Source organism: Fukomys damarensis, unplaced genomic scaffold, assembly GCF_012274545.1.
Source record: "Fukomys damarensis isolate Sample0158 unplaced genomic scaffold, DMR_v1.0_HiC HiC_scaffold_26, whole genome shotgun sequence".
NCBI lineage: Eukaryota > Metazoa > Chordata > Mammalia > Rodentia > Bathyergidae > Fukomys > Fukomys damarensis.
Genome location: NW_022900938.1, coordinates 987590 through 1002343, shown reverse-complemented (window position 1 = coordinate 1002343; position 14754 = coordinate 987590). Strand labels below are relative to the sequence as shown.

Here is a 14754-nt window from a genome sequence, read left to right as displayed (position 1 = left end):
GCCAGAGATGAATGCAAATAAAGCCTGCCAGGCGTCCTCCCTGAGCTCGCACCGCCTGAGATCTGCTGCATTCATTTTCGCTGTCCTTTGCTCTTTTGCTCCCATTTGCATTCTGCTGCTGTGGGGAGGCGGTTTGGCACTTTATGCAAAAGTGGTTAATCTTCATTCATAAGCACTTGCCAGTACTGAGATGGAAAATTCAAAGATGAGCCTGCCATAAAGTGTGCTTGGTACCCCAGCTGCTGAGGAGAGACTTCCGCCAGAAAGGTCTGAGACTGGTGGCCCCACATCCCACCTCCGCACCGCTGAGCATCTTCTGAGTGACTGGAAGCCTTATCTGCCTCCTGAAGCAGGCCTTTTCGAATAAGTATGACTGTTAATGGCCTGTTTCAATAAAACACTCAATTTTATTTCTAGCCCCCACAAAGAATTTAGTACACAGCGACATTGCTAAACCAAAGGCTAACCCTGCTTTTCAGAAGAGGCTGAACCAGAGCTTTTACAAGTGAAGTTTTTTTCTGACATTTGCCCTTAAAATGACATTCAGTGAAGTTGTTCTAACAGTGGGTTGAGTACATTGAAGCGTCTGAATAAAGATGCAACCTTGAGATTTTTTTTTCCCAAATTGAACAACCAAAAAGTCTTAAGTATTTTCATATGAAATTCATATTAAAGTCACCACTCTGTTTCATTGTTTATGTGTCCTCATTCTTAATAATTAAGGAGACTTTCCTCTAAGGAACGAGGCACTGTACAAGGACTTTTATTAAACTACGGGAATTAAGCTGTGGGAAGAAGCTAAGGCTCTCAGCACAGAAGAGAGTGAGTCCAAGGCCCGGTGAGGAGTGGCTGAGGGGAGGGGAGGAGAGAAGAGGAGCTAAGCAGCTGGAAGCTACCGGACACCACCTGTAGACGCCGTCCCCGCTGCACAGCAGGAGCCCTGCTTCTGCTTCACCGACCTGCAGGTCTTTGACGGCACTGAGGGGCCAGGTGTACATGTGCACTACACAGAAAGCGCCCCAGTGCTCTAGACGCATCACCCGTATCTGATTAGTCGGTTGTTTGGTTTCACAGTGAGTTTTCCTGGGGCAGCCAAGTGTCCCCATCAGCACTCGGTGTCCTAGACAGGCGATGTCTCCCACCGCTCCCCGCCCATCTGCAGCCACAGGGTGCCTTGTTATCCTGGGTGCAGATAGGATGTGCTGCCTTCCCAGCCCCACCCAAGCCTACCTTCTCCTCTGCCCATTCTCTCAGGCACTGCTTCCTGCCAAGGACCACCTGAGGGCTGCAGGAGAATGAAGCAACTTGGTCTGTGATCTTGCTGCTTCTTCCAGAGGTCTGCCCTGAACTGAGTAGTCCGGCATGTGTCTCTGAAGTGTCGTGCTCTGGGGACAGTTGGATGCTGCTTTGCCTGAGAGGCTCTTTGCTGCTTCTCACATCTCATCACGTCCCATCACCGCCTTCCTGCACAGCTGGTCCTCACGCTGCCCATTTGAGGCAGATCTCAGGATCTGTCTAATCGTGGTGTTGTCCAGGCTGTGCCAAAGTCAAACGCATGGACGTTTTAATTAATTGATAATGAAGAAGCAGTTAAGCGCTGGACCCTGCAATGTCATGGAGCTGGGGAAGTCTCCTACTAAGTACAGCCCTCTGCACTCTGACCCTAGGGCAGAAAGTGCAGGAAGCAGCTGTCTCTTTAGACCATGGACCTCCCTGCCCTCTCTGCGGAGTCTGCTCTGCAGTTCCTGTGCCCTGCACGAGGGCATAACAAGCCAGCCTGGTGGGTGTGAAGGCAGGCACTTGGTACGCTCGCTGTGTCCCCAGAACACGAGCGATCCAGGACCCAGCCACAATGGTTCTGCCATGCGCACAGTGGCACAGGCTTTAAGACAGCCTTCCCGGGCTTCTGGGGACCTGGAGCTATTACTCAGTCTCTCTCCTCAGTTTTGACACGAAGAAAATGGGGTCAGTCCTAGTATCTTCTTCATCAGATTGTGAGGGTAAAATGAAAAGATGCATGCCGAGGCCTCCGGCAGAGTACCGCACACTCTGTTCCTCACAAGTGCTGATTACTCTCATAACAGGCCGGCGAGGGGACCGTCAGAAGCTGACCCATTGGCCCTCCCTGGCTTCTGAGGAGTCTTGTCTGTCTGCTGTGTACAGGGACAGGGCTGTCTCTGGGTTCCCAATTTTAGCAAACGTGTCTTGTACCATGCACAGCTGGTGGACCCTACGGCTACACCCATCGCTCCTGACAGGCAGGCCCTGGCGTTTCTAGGAGGTCCAGGAGGTGCTAAGGCCACTGCTCAGGGGCCTGCTCCGGGCAGCACTGTCCAGTCCAGATGTCTCAGAGCTGACCTGCCGTGGTGCGGTTTCTAGCAATCGTGTGTGAACAGTGACGTGAGATGAGTGAGATTAACTTCAGGGCCGTATTCTGTTTGACCTGATCTCTCCATACCATCATTTCCACATACAATCAGTCTAAAACAGTAGTAATGAGTGTAACTTCTTTTATTCGTACTGACCCCATAAAATCCAGTGCTTACTCTGGCTCAGGGTAGTTTTACACAAAAATGACCTGGGGTGCTGCTGTTTTCCATTGCTACACACACACACACACACACACACACCCCAAGCGGCATGGGGGCCCAGAAATTTTTTCAGAGCTCTTCAGTTGATTGTGATGATTAAAAAAAAAGACAAATCCAGCTTGGTCATTGTCCTTCTCTAAGCTGTAAGTTACGGCACTCATTTCTCAGGTCACATGATGATGATTTATTAAGTAATCTGTTAACCCCAAATATGCAGTATGATTTTTATATTTTTACAAATCTTGGGGAAATGTTTGCATAAATGGCCCCCCAAAATTGTTGAAATCATTAAATTTTTTTCTTTTGTCTTTCCTTTGGCTCCCCAAATTCAGCTCAAGCAGAGTGATGTAATCAATACCTGAGAACAGAAAAGTGAATCTAACAGCAATAGGTTTCAGAGAAAGGAAAGTGAAGCTATTACTGCCTCCTCAGTAAAAGGAGGGGCCAGTGGGGAAGACATAGGACCAGTTGGCATTTCGACACCCTGGTCTGCTTTTCAGGCTGTGATTGCATAAGACGTGCAAATACGTGATTTAAAGCTTGGAGGTTGATGACCGAGCAGATTCACAGACTTGCTAAACTTCTTGAGCTGTACCAATTAGCTCTACTAATGCTGAAACAAACATGCTTATCAGAATTTCTACTATTCGGGTTTATTTTCATAAAACGTATTTACCTGTGTTTATAAGCTAGAAGGTTTTTTAACAAATATTGATGCAAAATAAGGAAAATCTTTGTTAAATGAGTTCAGTTTGATATGTCTTTGTGGTTTAAGAGATTAGTGATAACCATATTTGTCTTTTATTAATTTTATTCTGGGGAAGTATAGAGGTGATTAGTACAGTGATCGCTTTATGATGTCTTTTGCTCATAAGTTTTAATAATTGTCTTTATCTTTGTTTTCCTCTAAAATATATGATACCCACATGTATTTGTAATGCTATTACTGAAATCTAAATACAAATTTAAGTAAAAAAATCTTAAAGCAATATCAAAGTCTTTGAAATATTGTACTTCACTTATATTTCTGGGTATATGTGTATTGATTAATTGATTTGCCTAGAGGGTGTATCTGTAGATTGGAGTACGTCTGTGTCACTCGTCATGGATACATGCCAAGAAAGCATCCTGAGGTCAGTTTGTTGCCTGATATCACAGAGCACAGTACACTTACACACACTTAGGTGGCAGGGTCCACGACACCCCTGGACCATACAGTATGTGCCACCATATAGGCAGCCTGTCCTTGACCGTGACTGTGCTTAGTCCTCAGTAACTGACTTTCCAAGAGTGACCTCAGCTGATAGTAAACATTTGAAACTAAGTTTCTTCCCAAGAAGTCAGAGATCCCTGTGCTGTTCTGTAGATTTGAGGCTCTTGTGACTGAGGGATGTTCAGGAATGAGCAGTGGTCAGGTCTGGCAACAGCACAGTACCAAGTGTCGTGGCCAAGCTTGATTGAGGAAATTGGGGAGGTCTGCTGACCGCAAACACCTGTCACCTGCCACAGACGTTAAAATGACAGCATTAGAGGCTTCTTGGGCTTGCCCAGGTATCTGCAGCTTGAAGGCCTGGCTTCACATTGCTGGGCCTGGTCTGGTCACGTGGGAAGAGATACAAACGTGTTTCCTGGAGAAAGTTTCTTAACTACCTAGAGGAAAACATTAAGATTCAGGTTAAGTGGAATTGACTGGCAAGGTGTGGTTCATTAGAGAAAACAGCCTCAAAGCTTAGGGTACCGCACAGTTTTGTGTTTGTCATGGGGAGAAAGGAGTCTGCTGCAGGAGGTAATAGCATGTGCTGCCATACAGGAACAAGATGTGGCCTGAACCTTCTGGAGAGACCAGGACCAAGTGGAGGGTGCCAAGGCTCAGTGAGGGACTTCAGGGAACTCTGCTGGTCACTTCCTGTCCCATATTTTCCATGGCAGGTGTCCTTATGAGTAGAACCCAAATTGGTCAATAAAAGGCAAATCAAATTTACAGTCCGTTTTGATTAAAACTTTTAATTAGTTTTCATAACTGAAGCTGTAACCAGCTTTCCAGCCTCTGCTATACACTGGTTTCAGAAAGCCGTGATTTGGAAAAGGTACTATGATCGACCTGGAAGGTAGAGCCCACAGAGACCACCTTACATATTGGGCTGGGGGGAAATTCAGAGCATAAAATGGAAAAGAACATCTCTCTGCAATTATATTTACCTTATCCTTACATCTGAGAAACCTGTAATAGCCCCATTCTATCTTCATGACCAACATTTTCCTGCCACAAAAAATAACATTAGGACTAATCGTGTTGGCATCAGTACCAGAGAAGAGTCTTCTGTGTGTTAGACTTTGAGGTCAAAGAGGTAGGGAGGTGCCCAGGATATGTGTGTGAGTGGGCATATACGTTTTGTCTTACGGATGTAGCTTACCGTCCAGTGCCACCTCAGACCTCAGAAATACTCCTCAGTGGATGGAATCCTCACTGGTTCCTTCCTCGGTGGATTACAATACTTCAGCTTTAGAAGGTATTGCACACCCAGATCCACACATCATTGCTCAAATACAAATGCAAAACAGAATTTTTCCTATCAGATTTTACATACCTCTAATGGCAGCATAACGTGTCCAGAAAGGTCAGCCTGGGTACCCCAGGGGAAACTTTATGGCTCACGGGCCTGGCCCGGCTCTTGGCACCAGGCCAGCAGTCACATTCAGTTCCTGTGGTCACAGAGGTTCACCCCCACACACACCACACCCTGGAAAATGCATTGTGTAAATCATGTGTTTACATAGTCCCCAACTTTAATTTGAATAAAAAAATCAACCACACAAAGCCATGAGATGTGACTACAGACCATCTTGCAGTCACGTGAGGGCCAAGGGCTTCCCTTCTCATCCACAGGTTATAGCAGAAACACCCAATTATTTGTTGTTGTGCCTCGTACACCATCTCTGTTCTCTGTTGAAGCCAACTGTAAAATAACCTGGTCTTTTACTAGTAGCTTTCATGGGGAAAGCACCTATGAATAGAATTTAGGTATTATTTTACTTTCTCCCATACGGCACGTCAGAGAATATAGACAATGCCGATTAGAAGAAATGGGAGCTGTTCTCAAGGACAGGGACACTCGGCAGAGCACACAGGAAAGAGTCCCCTTAGTGGGAACAAGTAGGTAGCATCTGTCCTGCTAGTGCACCCAGTAGGTTGGCTCTGGGGCCATTTGGAAACTTCTAAAAATAAAATCTTACTGCTTCCAATATTTGGTAATATTCTATGTGAATCCCCATGTGAGGATAATTGAACTGATACTAGTGTTAACACTGCATAATGTGACGCTTTCATCCTCAAATTAGCAAAAGGTAATGGATCTGGATTTAGGCTTTATTTAAGCACGGGTTTAAAAGGCAATAGTGGGGGAGAAATCAGAGAATTTGTAAGTTATCCCCTAATATGTCATCTCTGGAGAAAGGAACACTTGACCACAAAAGTCAGAAAGAATGTAAGGAAATGTTTCCAGGATTCTTGGTTGACAAAAAGCATTCAGCATGCAAATGAGTAGTATATATTGATACCATGACCCGAGTAGCTGCTGATTTCTGAATTGGTTTGTTCATGCATTTAAGTAATTTATTCTCTGTTTCAAAAATATTAAAACTATTAGAGATGTAAGGTCTACTTTCCATAGTAATGGTGAGAGATCCTGACCAGCTGAGAGAATCGAAAGCATCACAGCTTGATGTTGTAAGTGTAGATCTGAGTCTCAGAGCAGGCCGCTCACAGACTGGGCACCAAAGACAGAAAGGGAGAGGACTTCAGGGAAGCAGATCCTGGCAATGCTTAGGCCCCTCAGAAGCTGGGGGTCAGCGCCGACCCGGATACTGCTCTAAGGGAAGAGCAAGTTTAAAGCTGATACATCCTGGGAGAGTGAGGGGGAGGTGGCAGCTCTAGCGCACTGGGGAAGCCCTCTATGAGGAGAGGTGACCCCTGCTGAGATAGAGATCCCAGCAAAGAAACCTCCCTGCTAAGATCTGAGGCGAGAGTGTTCCTCAGAGATGGAAAAAGAGAAAAATGTGCTTAAGCTTTACCTGGAGCCCTTTCTCCTGTCTCTTGGTAGTGCTTGTGGTTATGCACCTGCGGGAAATACTGTGTTTGAGCAGTCACCCAGGGGCTGAGAAAAGCTTTGGTATAATGAGGATCATGATGAATCTGTCTAGCTAAAGTACAGTTCCTCTCCTCTGGCTGATTTGACCACCTTCCTTTTTTTACATAATGAGAAGAAATACAGTTTGGGTGCACTCCCATCTGTTGTCAGTCTTCATGTCAATACAATATGAATGAAAGATTTTGCATTGTCATTAGAGTTACCATAATGTACTTTTAGAACACATCTAAGTCAAATGCTTCACTTGAAAATATTTTTACATTCTAAAGTAGTGTTTGGGATTATGACTGAATCAAATTGTTTACTGTATTGGAAGAGAGCATAAAAATAACACATTGAGGAATCAGTTTTAAAACCTTCGTCTCTTCCCCCTCTCTTTATAGGGCTTATTCCACTAGAAGCGCGATGGCTGAACTCAATACTCATGTGAACGTCAAGGAAAAGGTAAGATCAAATTAAAAGTTGACTCACCAAAACTCTGAGCTAGATAACGTAATCACAAGCTGGTAAAACTCAATTACAGTGGAAGAAGGAAGCATCTGAAGGATGCTAGCAAGCTTGCTGCGCCAGTGAACTGTGTAGCAGAATCACAAATTGCATTTACCCAGTGTCTGTTAAGCACCTACATTCGTCACTTGATTCTGTCATGATTCCATTTAATAGAGGTGAAGTTGAGAAAAAGAGAAGTACTTTGGCTAAGTCCACAGAGCAAGTAAGCCCCAGACCTGGATTTGAGCCCGGGTAGTACCACACTGTGGTTCGTGCTCTCCTGCAGCACAAGAGGTTGCTCCTGATAACTGAGGTGTTACATCGCCTCTCCAGGAACAGCCACCCATGGAGAACCAGCACATCACCTGGTGGTCCATCTGTCCTTCAGCAGGAGAGTCCACAACCCTGGAAAGTCCTGCCTCCTTCGCTGGCGACTAGTGGCCTCTCAGAGGCCTTACCAGTCTGTGGAGCTTCCTGCACTGACAGCCAGCATCCCTGTCTCGCCAAGGTGCTACCTGTCCAGTACTGTTGGCTGTTAGTGACCGAGCTCTGCAACCCATCATCTAGCTCCCAAAAGTGATTTGCCCATGGTCATGGGGCTGGGTGGGAATCGTTCTCATACTGCCACAGGGAAAAATACAACTCCCAACCTGCTAGACGTCAAGTATGCTGAGATCGTGTCCCCTGAAATCGAAGAATGAATTCCAAAGGACAAAGAAGGTTAAGAGTAGGAAAGGCTTATTTTATTGAGAGCTCCTGAGAGACAGGAGGGGTCCCGGAAGTGGGTTGTTTATACAGCACAGTCACCGCCTGTAGGCTGACCAGTACAGCCGCTTAGCTAATATTGGTCCCACAGGGAAGCGGGTCACACAGCCAGGGTGCATGGAAAGAGCAAAGGCGTCATGGGGAGGGAAGGGTGCAGATGCTCTGGTCACCCAGCTGGGCGGCCGATACCGTCTGCACTTCCTGGACCAGGTGGTGCTGATTACAGTATAATCTCTTGCCGATTATCCTCCTTCTTGCGGCCTGGCCTTCAACGGCTGCGCCTCCAGCCACAATTCTGATGTCTGTGTGTTTGCAACAACTTCCCTGAGTGCCCAGTCCCTCTCTAATCATATATTAATTTCTCTCTAATCTAGCTGCCTGTAAAATGTCACTGTCCCCAGGGTCCCCCCAGCCCCATTAGACCTCCACTCAAGGAGTATCTCTGTGTGTCCCACCATGCCAGAGATGCAGAGAAGGATGAGGGAGAGAAGTCACATCCGTGGAGTCCTTGCTGTTTCCTTATCTCAGCAAGAAAGGTGCGGTGGCCCCAACACTGTTCCAGTTGCTGGGGACGGTGCTGAACGTAGAGATGGGCTTCCCGCTTCCACAGAGCTCACACTTAGGGGAGGGAAGCGGATGGGTCCTGTTTCACAATGATAAGGACATTCAGGAGACCTGACAGGGCACTGTGACACCGGGAAGTGGTAGGGAAGCCCTCCTGGAAGAGGTCACGTTCAAGCTGAGATAAACAGGATCGAAAGCAGCATCCAGATACAGATCCAGGCAGAGGATTCCAGATAGAGACAAGAACAAAAGCAGGCACTAAATTAGAGCCTATAGCGGGTGCTTGAACATCGAGCGGCCAGTGCAGCCAGAGAGTGGGAGCAGAGGTCAGAGGGGACTGCCTCACTGGCACTCATGGGCCGGGGGAGCATGCACAGATCTAGGACCCTATGAGCCCAGGTGCGAACAAATGTGTTTTATCTTATAAAAGTGTATTTTATCACCACTAACACCTAAACGAAACAGCATTTCCTTTCATCATGAATGTAGGCAGAAGGGAAAACAAACCCTCAGAAGCAGCAGCAGACCTGTGATGTTCACAGCTAGAGATTACAGATGTTTTCATGTCAAGTCAAATTTGTTACAGATATCCTGAGATGGTATTTGACCATCACTACTTCAAAATTATTGTAGTTCTAGAACTTGCCACACATTGTGTTTGCATTAATAGAGAAGCACATATTACTGTAGCATGCGTAAATTTGTTGTTTTAATTATATTTGAGCTATATTTCAACATCAGTGATTTCCCTTGTAATCAAGTACATTTTATGTCAGGAATTTTAATACACAGTCCTGAGAAAGACCTGGCAGACTGCTGAGGGATCTGTGTACTGCTAAGTTTAAAACCCACACTAGAACCACGTAGGCCTATTCCAAGGGCAAAAGCAAGCTGCTGGGAAGTTACACGCAGGGCATGACCTGGCCTAATGTGGTTTGAAAAGCACTCTCTGGCCCCACAGTAACTGTGCCACATGCTTTGTAGGTTTTCTCATTAAGGAGCTTTCTGCTTGATGAGGACACTAAGGTGAGGTCAGACCTGACTTGGTGAAGATCAGTCTTGGGAAATTCACGGGAGGAGGCATCCAGACTCAGCTGTGCCTGGTTTCCAAGTCTGTGCTCAACCCTGGCACTGTTGCTTCGCAGGGTTTGCACCAAAATGGCCTAGGCCCAGAACGGGCTTGCCATTCCGTATCTCTGGGGCTGGCTTCCACCTGCACAACAGCTTCTTTGGAGCCGTGTATGTTAGCCTAAAAATGGATGCAATTTTTAATCTATTATACACCATAATGTGTTCATTTGTTATCTTAATGTAAAAGTGTTTTAGCTTATTGATGACTGAGTAAACCACAGCAGAACGGCCGTCCCTTGACGGCCTGACTTCAATGCTCTTGTCATATCTGCACAAGGATGTGTTCCTCAGCTTGAGAAGCTGTGTGAGGCAGCACAGTGCAGACCAGAGACTGGGCCCTTTCCAACCGTCTGTTGACGAGTGGTATTGAACGGCCCCTCAAATTGGAATGTGGGGAGAATCAGATTCACAGCGACCAACACAGTAGGTGGAGCAGTCAGCATTAGAGCATCTCATTCCTCAGAGGGGGCATCAGACCTACGGAGGGACACGGGCCGACTCAACAGCACCCCGACCACAGGCTCAGTGTGCAGGTTCCAGGCCTGGCTTAGTCACGTCCATCCGAGCGTGTGCACCGTCAGGTACCCAGAAGATGTTTTGCCATTGCGCTTCTGTTGAAGTGTGGTGTTTATACTGTAAATACTGTAAATATTGTCAGTCTGCGTGACAATGAAAGGAGAGCTCTTCTGACTCAACTAGTGAATTCCACCGTCCTGTGTCAGATGGTGAATAGATTTCCCAACTTAGTGAAATATGCATACTAACAACCTTCTGATAATTTTACATTGATTTTCTTTACTATGCTTACTTCCTTTAGTTATTAGCTTTTATGGCCTTTTTCTGATTAGTTTGTTCTCAATCTGTCACACAAAGCAATGACATTTCAGCTATGAAAATTAAGAATAATAACAACTGTTATATCTTAAATTACAAGCTTTCAGAGATTAGAGAACAGATCTATATAGTGTTTTTGACACAATATCTAGTCAAGCACTAGGAAATTAAATAATAAATGCCTTGCAGTGAAATGAGTTTATTTATCTCTAGTGGGTCCATAACTGGATGGTTTGAATGGGTTTCGGTGCTTTGGTGAGGAAATAATCTTTGTCTTTATGCAGCTTTTAGTCCAAAGAAGGAGCTAATGGTGCTTAATGTTCAAGACACATGAAATGTACAATAGGCATTCCCTTTACAGTAGGCACTGTTCATGATAGTTCTGTTGAAGACATCTTTATGTGTTTAGGTTGCAGCTCTAAGGAATTAAAGTGGAAATGTGGCTGGGGTCCAAGTCTGATCTTCTTAGTACGGCAAATGTCTTCTGCATGCTCCGACCCTGCCCTCTTTACCCTTTCGCCTGGTGCCCCCTCGCTCCAGCCAACTGGACCTGGAATATGTCTGTCGGTGCCTGCTACAAGGACATGTCAGTCAGTTCCTCTGTGTGGATGTCCTTCCCTGGGCCTGGGGCTCACTCGCCTTCCCCGAGGGGCCCTTTCTGACATCTGGTTCTTTCCTCCTCCCTTGCCAGAACTGCTTGCCTGGCCTCTGCCCTCCATCGTGTACTCAGGGTGGGCTCTCTGCTCTGTCCACCCCAGCAGTTACTCTGGCTCCCTGATGAGCCTGTGTGTTCCTTAGGGGCAGCGCCTGGGTCTGGCAGGCAGCTGAGCCCACAGTCCAAGTTAGTGAGCAAATGAATGCGCCTGCTTGAACAGTGAGGTTTTTAGAGACTGCCTTTCCCGTTCGTGATATTTTGCAAAATCTTGAGGCTTCTTCAAAAATGAAATATAGGTTAATGGAAATGTCATCTCGTTTTGATATTCTTTGCTATTAAAGTATGTTTTAAATAGCTTCTGAAAACAGAAACTTGGGTTACTTAGGTTGCTTGCCTGTTCTGTAGAAAAGCATCTGTATGAGATGATTACCAAATACAGGTGGTCTCAGGTAAGTTTCAGGTAACAATTGGGGTTGTTGGGTAAATAAGCATATCAAAATACAGTATTCCCCCAAACCTAGCTCAATTAAGGAGATCCATCAGAACATCTGTGAGCTAATCAGGGCTCTTATATTTAGGGAAAAACTCATTTTTACAGTTCTTTTCTAGATGATTTTAGAAAGAAAGTTAATGCTAGAAGCTCATAGACAAGTTAGTCAATAATGAATTAAATTATTTCTTGCTTGAAACACATGGCTACCAAGCTGAACTGATTTACACATTTTTAACTATAATTCTCAACTGAATAAGAAAGGATTATTAGAACTGCTATAGACAAAGTAGAATTTTTGCCACATAATTTTCATGCTTTCTTTTAAATCCATTTAAATTGGACTCGATTCAGCAATAAGACTTGGTGATAGAAAATAGTCCTTGTTTGTAAAGTGGGGTTGATATGTATTGAGTGTCCACTTTTGGAGCAATAACTTATTCCATTCATGAGAGACCTCTAAGCCAACACAATGAGGTGGGGCTGTGGGAAGAGTGAGGAGTTTGGGGACAAAGGGCAGAGGTTGTTGGCTCCTCGGGGGCTCGCCGAATAGCCCAGGCAAGTCACTCACCTGCCCTGGGCCTCTTCTCCCTAGTGAGTCCACTGGACCTGATTATAAAGCCCACCTCACAGAGCCATCAGTTAGGTGTGGAGATGCTTCTTGGGCACTCAGTAATATAAATACAGAGGGTCTGGGAGGCTTGTCTGCTTATTTCACAACTTGAAAATGGAAAAAGGAGCTCTACTTAACATTTTGTTTAGAATTTAAAGTATAAATTCATGTAGAACCAAGATTCGGAAGTAAATAAATAGTCCAAGTGAAAAAAAGAATACAAAAGTGGACTTGTTTTTCAAACTTTGATAGTTGTTGCTGAGTTTCACAGAACGATTGAGAGCAGGCAGGATGAAGATCTGGAATGGCGCGTGGCTTCATCTGTAAATCGCTCCTGAGTTGTGCTGCTCTCCATGAACAGCCTCGGAGCTGTTAGAGTTCTGTAGGTAAATTGGGTTGTAAACAGTAACCTATCAGTCGTTAGGAGGGGGAGGGGGATAGAGGGAGAGAGATGTCTCTCCATGCCAAGAGCAGGGAGGGTCATTGCCTCCATTTTAGTAGTGGCCAAGACGGAGCTATTCATGGTCTGTGTCCCAGAATCCTCCACAACAGGTGGACAACAATCCTTTATTTTATGATAAATATACACTATTTTATTACTGTTTTCTGTAACTGACTTGATCTGTGTTTTACAGAATACCGACACAAACTTCCGATCTTTAACTGGGGTGTAGTCAGAGAAGCCCAATATTTGACTGGAGAGATTTTAATAGTATCAGAGGAAGAAGCCCTTTACTACCCTTTACTAGCTATTTAACAGAGAACTCATTTCTCAGAATTTGGGGCAAGTTTTAATGATAACACAGTTATTTTGAAAAATAAAACCATGCAAGCTTTGGGGAAAATCTTAATTTTATAATTTTGCAGGAGGGTTTAAGTGAATTTAGCTCTATCCTTGGATTTAAACAGCAAGGACACCAGCTGCACAGCTTTCAGATTTCATTGTAGATCGGTTCTTGTCATCATTTTCTCATAGGAAAAGGTCATTGAATTTCCCTTTCCAAGAGAGGAGAAACATTGACAATAGTTATTGCCTAATGCTTATGTACAGAACTGCCGTTATTGTTGCTTGGCAACTAGAAGAGATTTGACAAGGAGTCTAAAGGAACTGAATGAATAAATGGAAATGTCAGCATCAGTTTCAGGGGATAAGAAGAAATTTACTATTGCAGGATTAGCATCACATTGCTTCTTCCAAACTGCATGATTGGAATACACAGTGTTTCTCTCGGGCTTCTCCAGCCCCTCCCTTGAAGCTTTTCATCATAGCCCCTCTGCACCAGGGCTGAGAAGAATATAGAAGATAGATGGTTAATGCTAACAAACACAAGCATATATCAAGAATGAAATCCTTCAGTGTGGAAAAAGTAACCTCTGTTGGCAATCCTTCAGAATTTATAGGCACCTTACCAACATCCTAGTTATTTCTAACAATGATCCTTCATATAAAATTATCCAGTTTTTACAGCTAAAAAATGATGGAATGGGAGCAGTAGTTTCTTCTCTTCTGACCTTGCAAACTGCAAGTCTATTCAGATAGATTATACAGACAGACTGATAGATTCAGTGCTTGAAAGTAAAATGCTTGTGTTATTATTAAAACCATTTTTTTCTCTGTAAGTCCTTTATCCACAACTTGATCACAAATTCCTTATAAGCAAATAATAAATTTTAAAAATAGTTTTTAAAACTAAAATTAGTTTATTAATAGCTCATACAATTATAATATCATAGGCTTTATGTCCCCAAAATATGTGCTGATTAATCAATGTTTAGTTTAATAATTTAGTCAAGATACTATAATGGTAAATCTCAATTTATAAGAAGGAAGAAGGCAGTGGGACCTGCCTTCTGGGTCAGGGAATGTGTTAGAATATCAGTAGGGGGAAAAACAGATGTAATCTGGGGGGAAAAACGTAATTTTTGTGTTCCTTTGAGTTCTCCAAGAAGCTGTTGCCAAAATGTAAGGGAAGTAGAAGAGGTATATTGGGACGGGGAGAGAGAGAATGGCAGTCACAGACGATAAAGAGGGAAAGGCTGAAGGAGCATTTGGGAGAGCCTTCAGATTCCCGTGACGCCTGATGTCTCGGAAGGGGTGGGGAAGACAGGAAAATGAAGTAGAAACTGGAGTGTCACTGCAGTGCAGCACTAGGAAACCCTTCCCAGGATGATGGGAGCGTTCGGAAGAAAAGGGCAGGGACTAACACAGCCCACCTCAGTTGTTGACCAGAAACTTCCTGGAGGCCAGGTGGAAGAGAGGACAGGGCTGTCACCAAGCGTGCTTCCAGCAGCAGATTCCTACAGCCTCTACAACGTGCAAGGGTACAATAGCATTGTGCATTTTAGGAGGAAAACTGGAACATCAGTCTTGGAAATCAGCCATATGAGAAAAGCATATCTTTGCATTCCTTGAAAAGAATGAAAACTTTTAAGAACCACTGTTCTCAAGTATTTGGTAAATGAAAATGCAAACT

The 14754-nt window shown here is 44.6% G+C and overlaps 1 protein-coding gene across 3 annotated transcripts in view; it reads left to right on the top strand.

Annotated features, from left to right (window-relative positions):
* The window catches only part of Spats2l (spermatogenesis associated serine rich 2 like), a 123140-nt gene that overhangs the window by 41806 nt on the left and 66580 nt on the right, over nucleotides 1-14754 (top strand). For all 3 annotated transcript variants that reach the window (XM_010617587.2, XM_010617590.3, XM_010617588.3), the window contains exon 2: nucleotides 7123-7183. In XM_010617587.2, the coding sequence (XP_010615889.1) occupies nucleotides 7145-7183 (39 nt within the window). In that variant the 5' untranslated portion in view covers nucleotides 7123-7144. The remainder of the gene's footprint in view (nucleotides 1-7122; nucleotides 7184-14754) is intronic.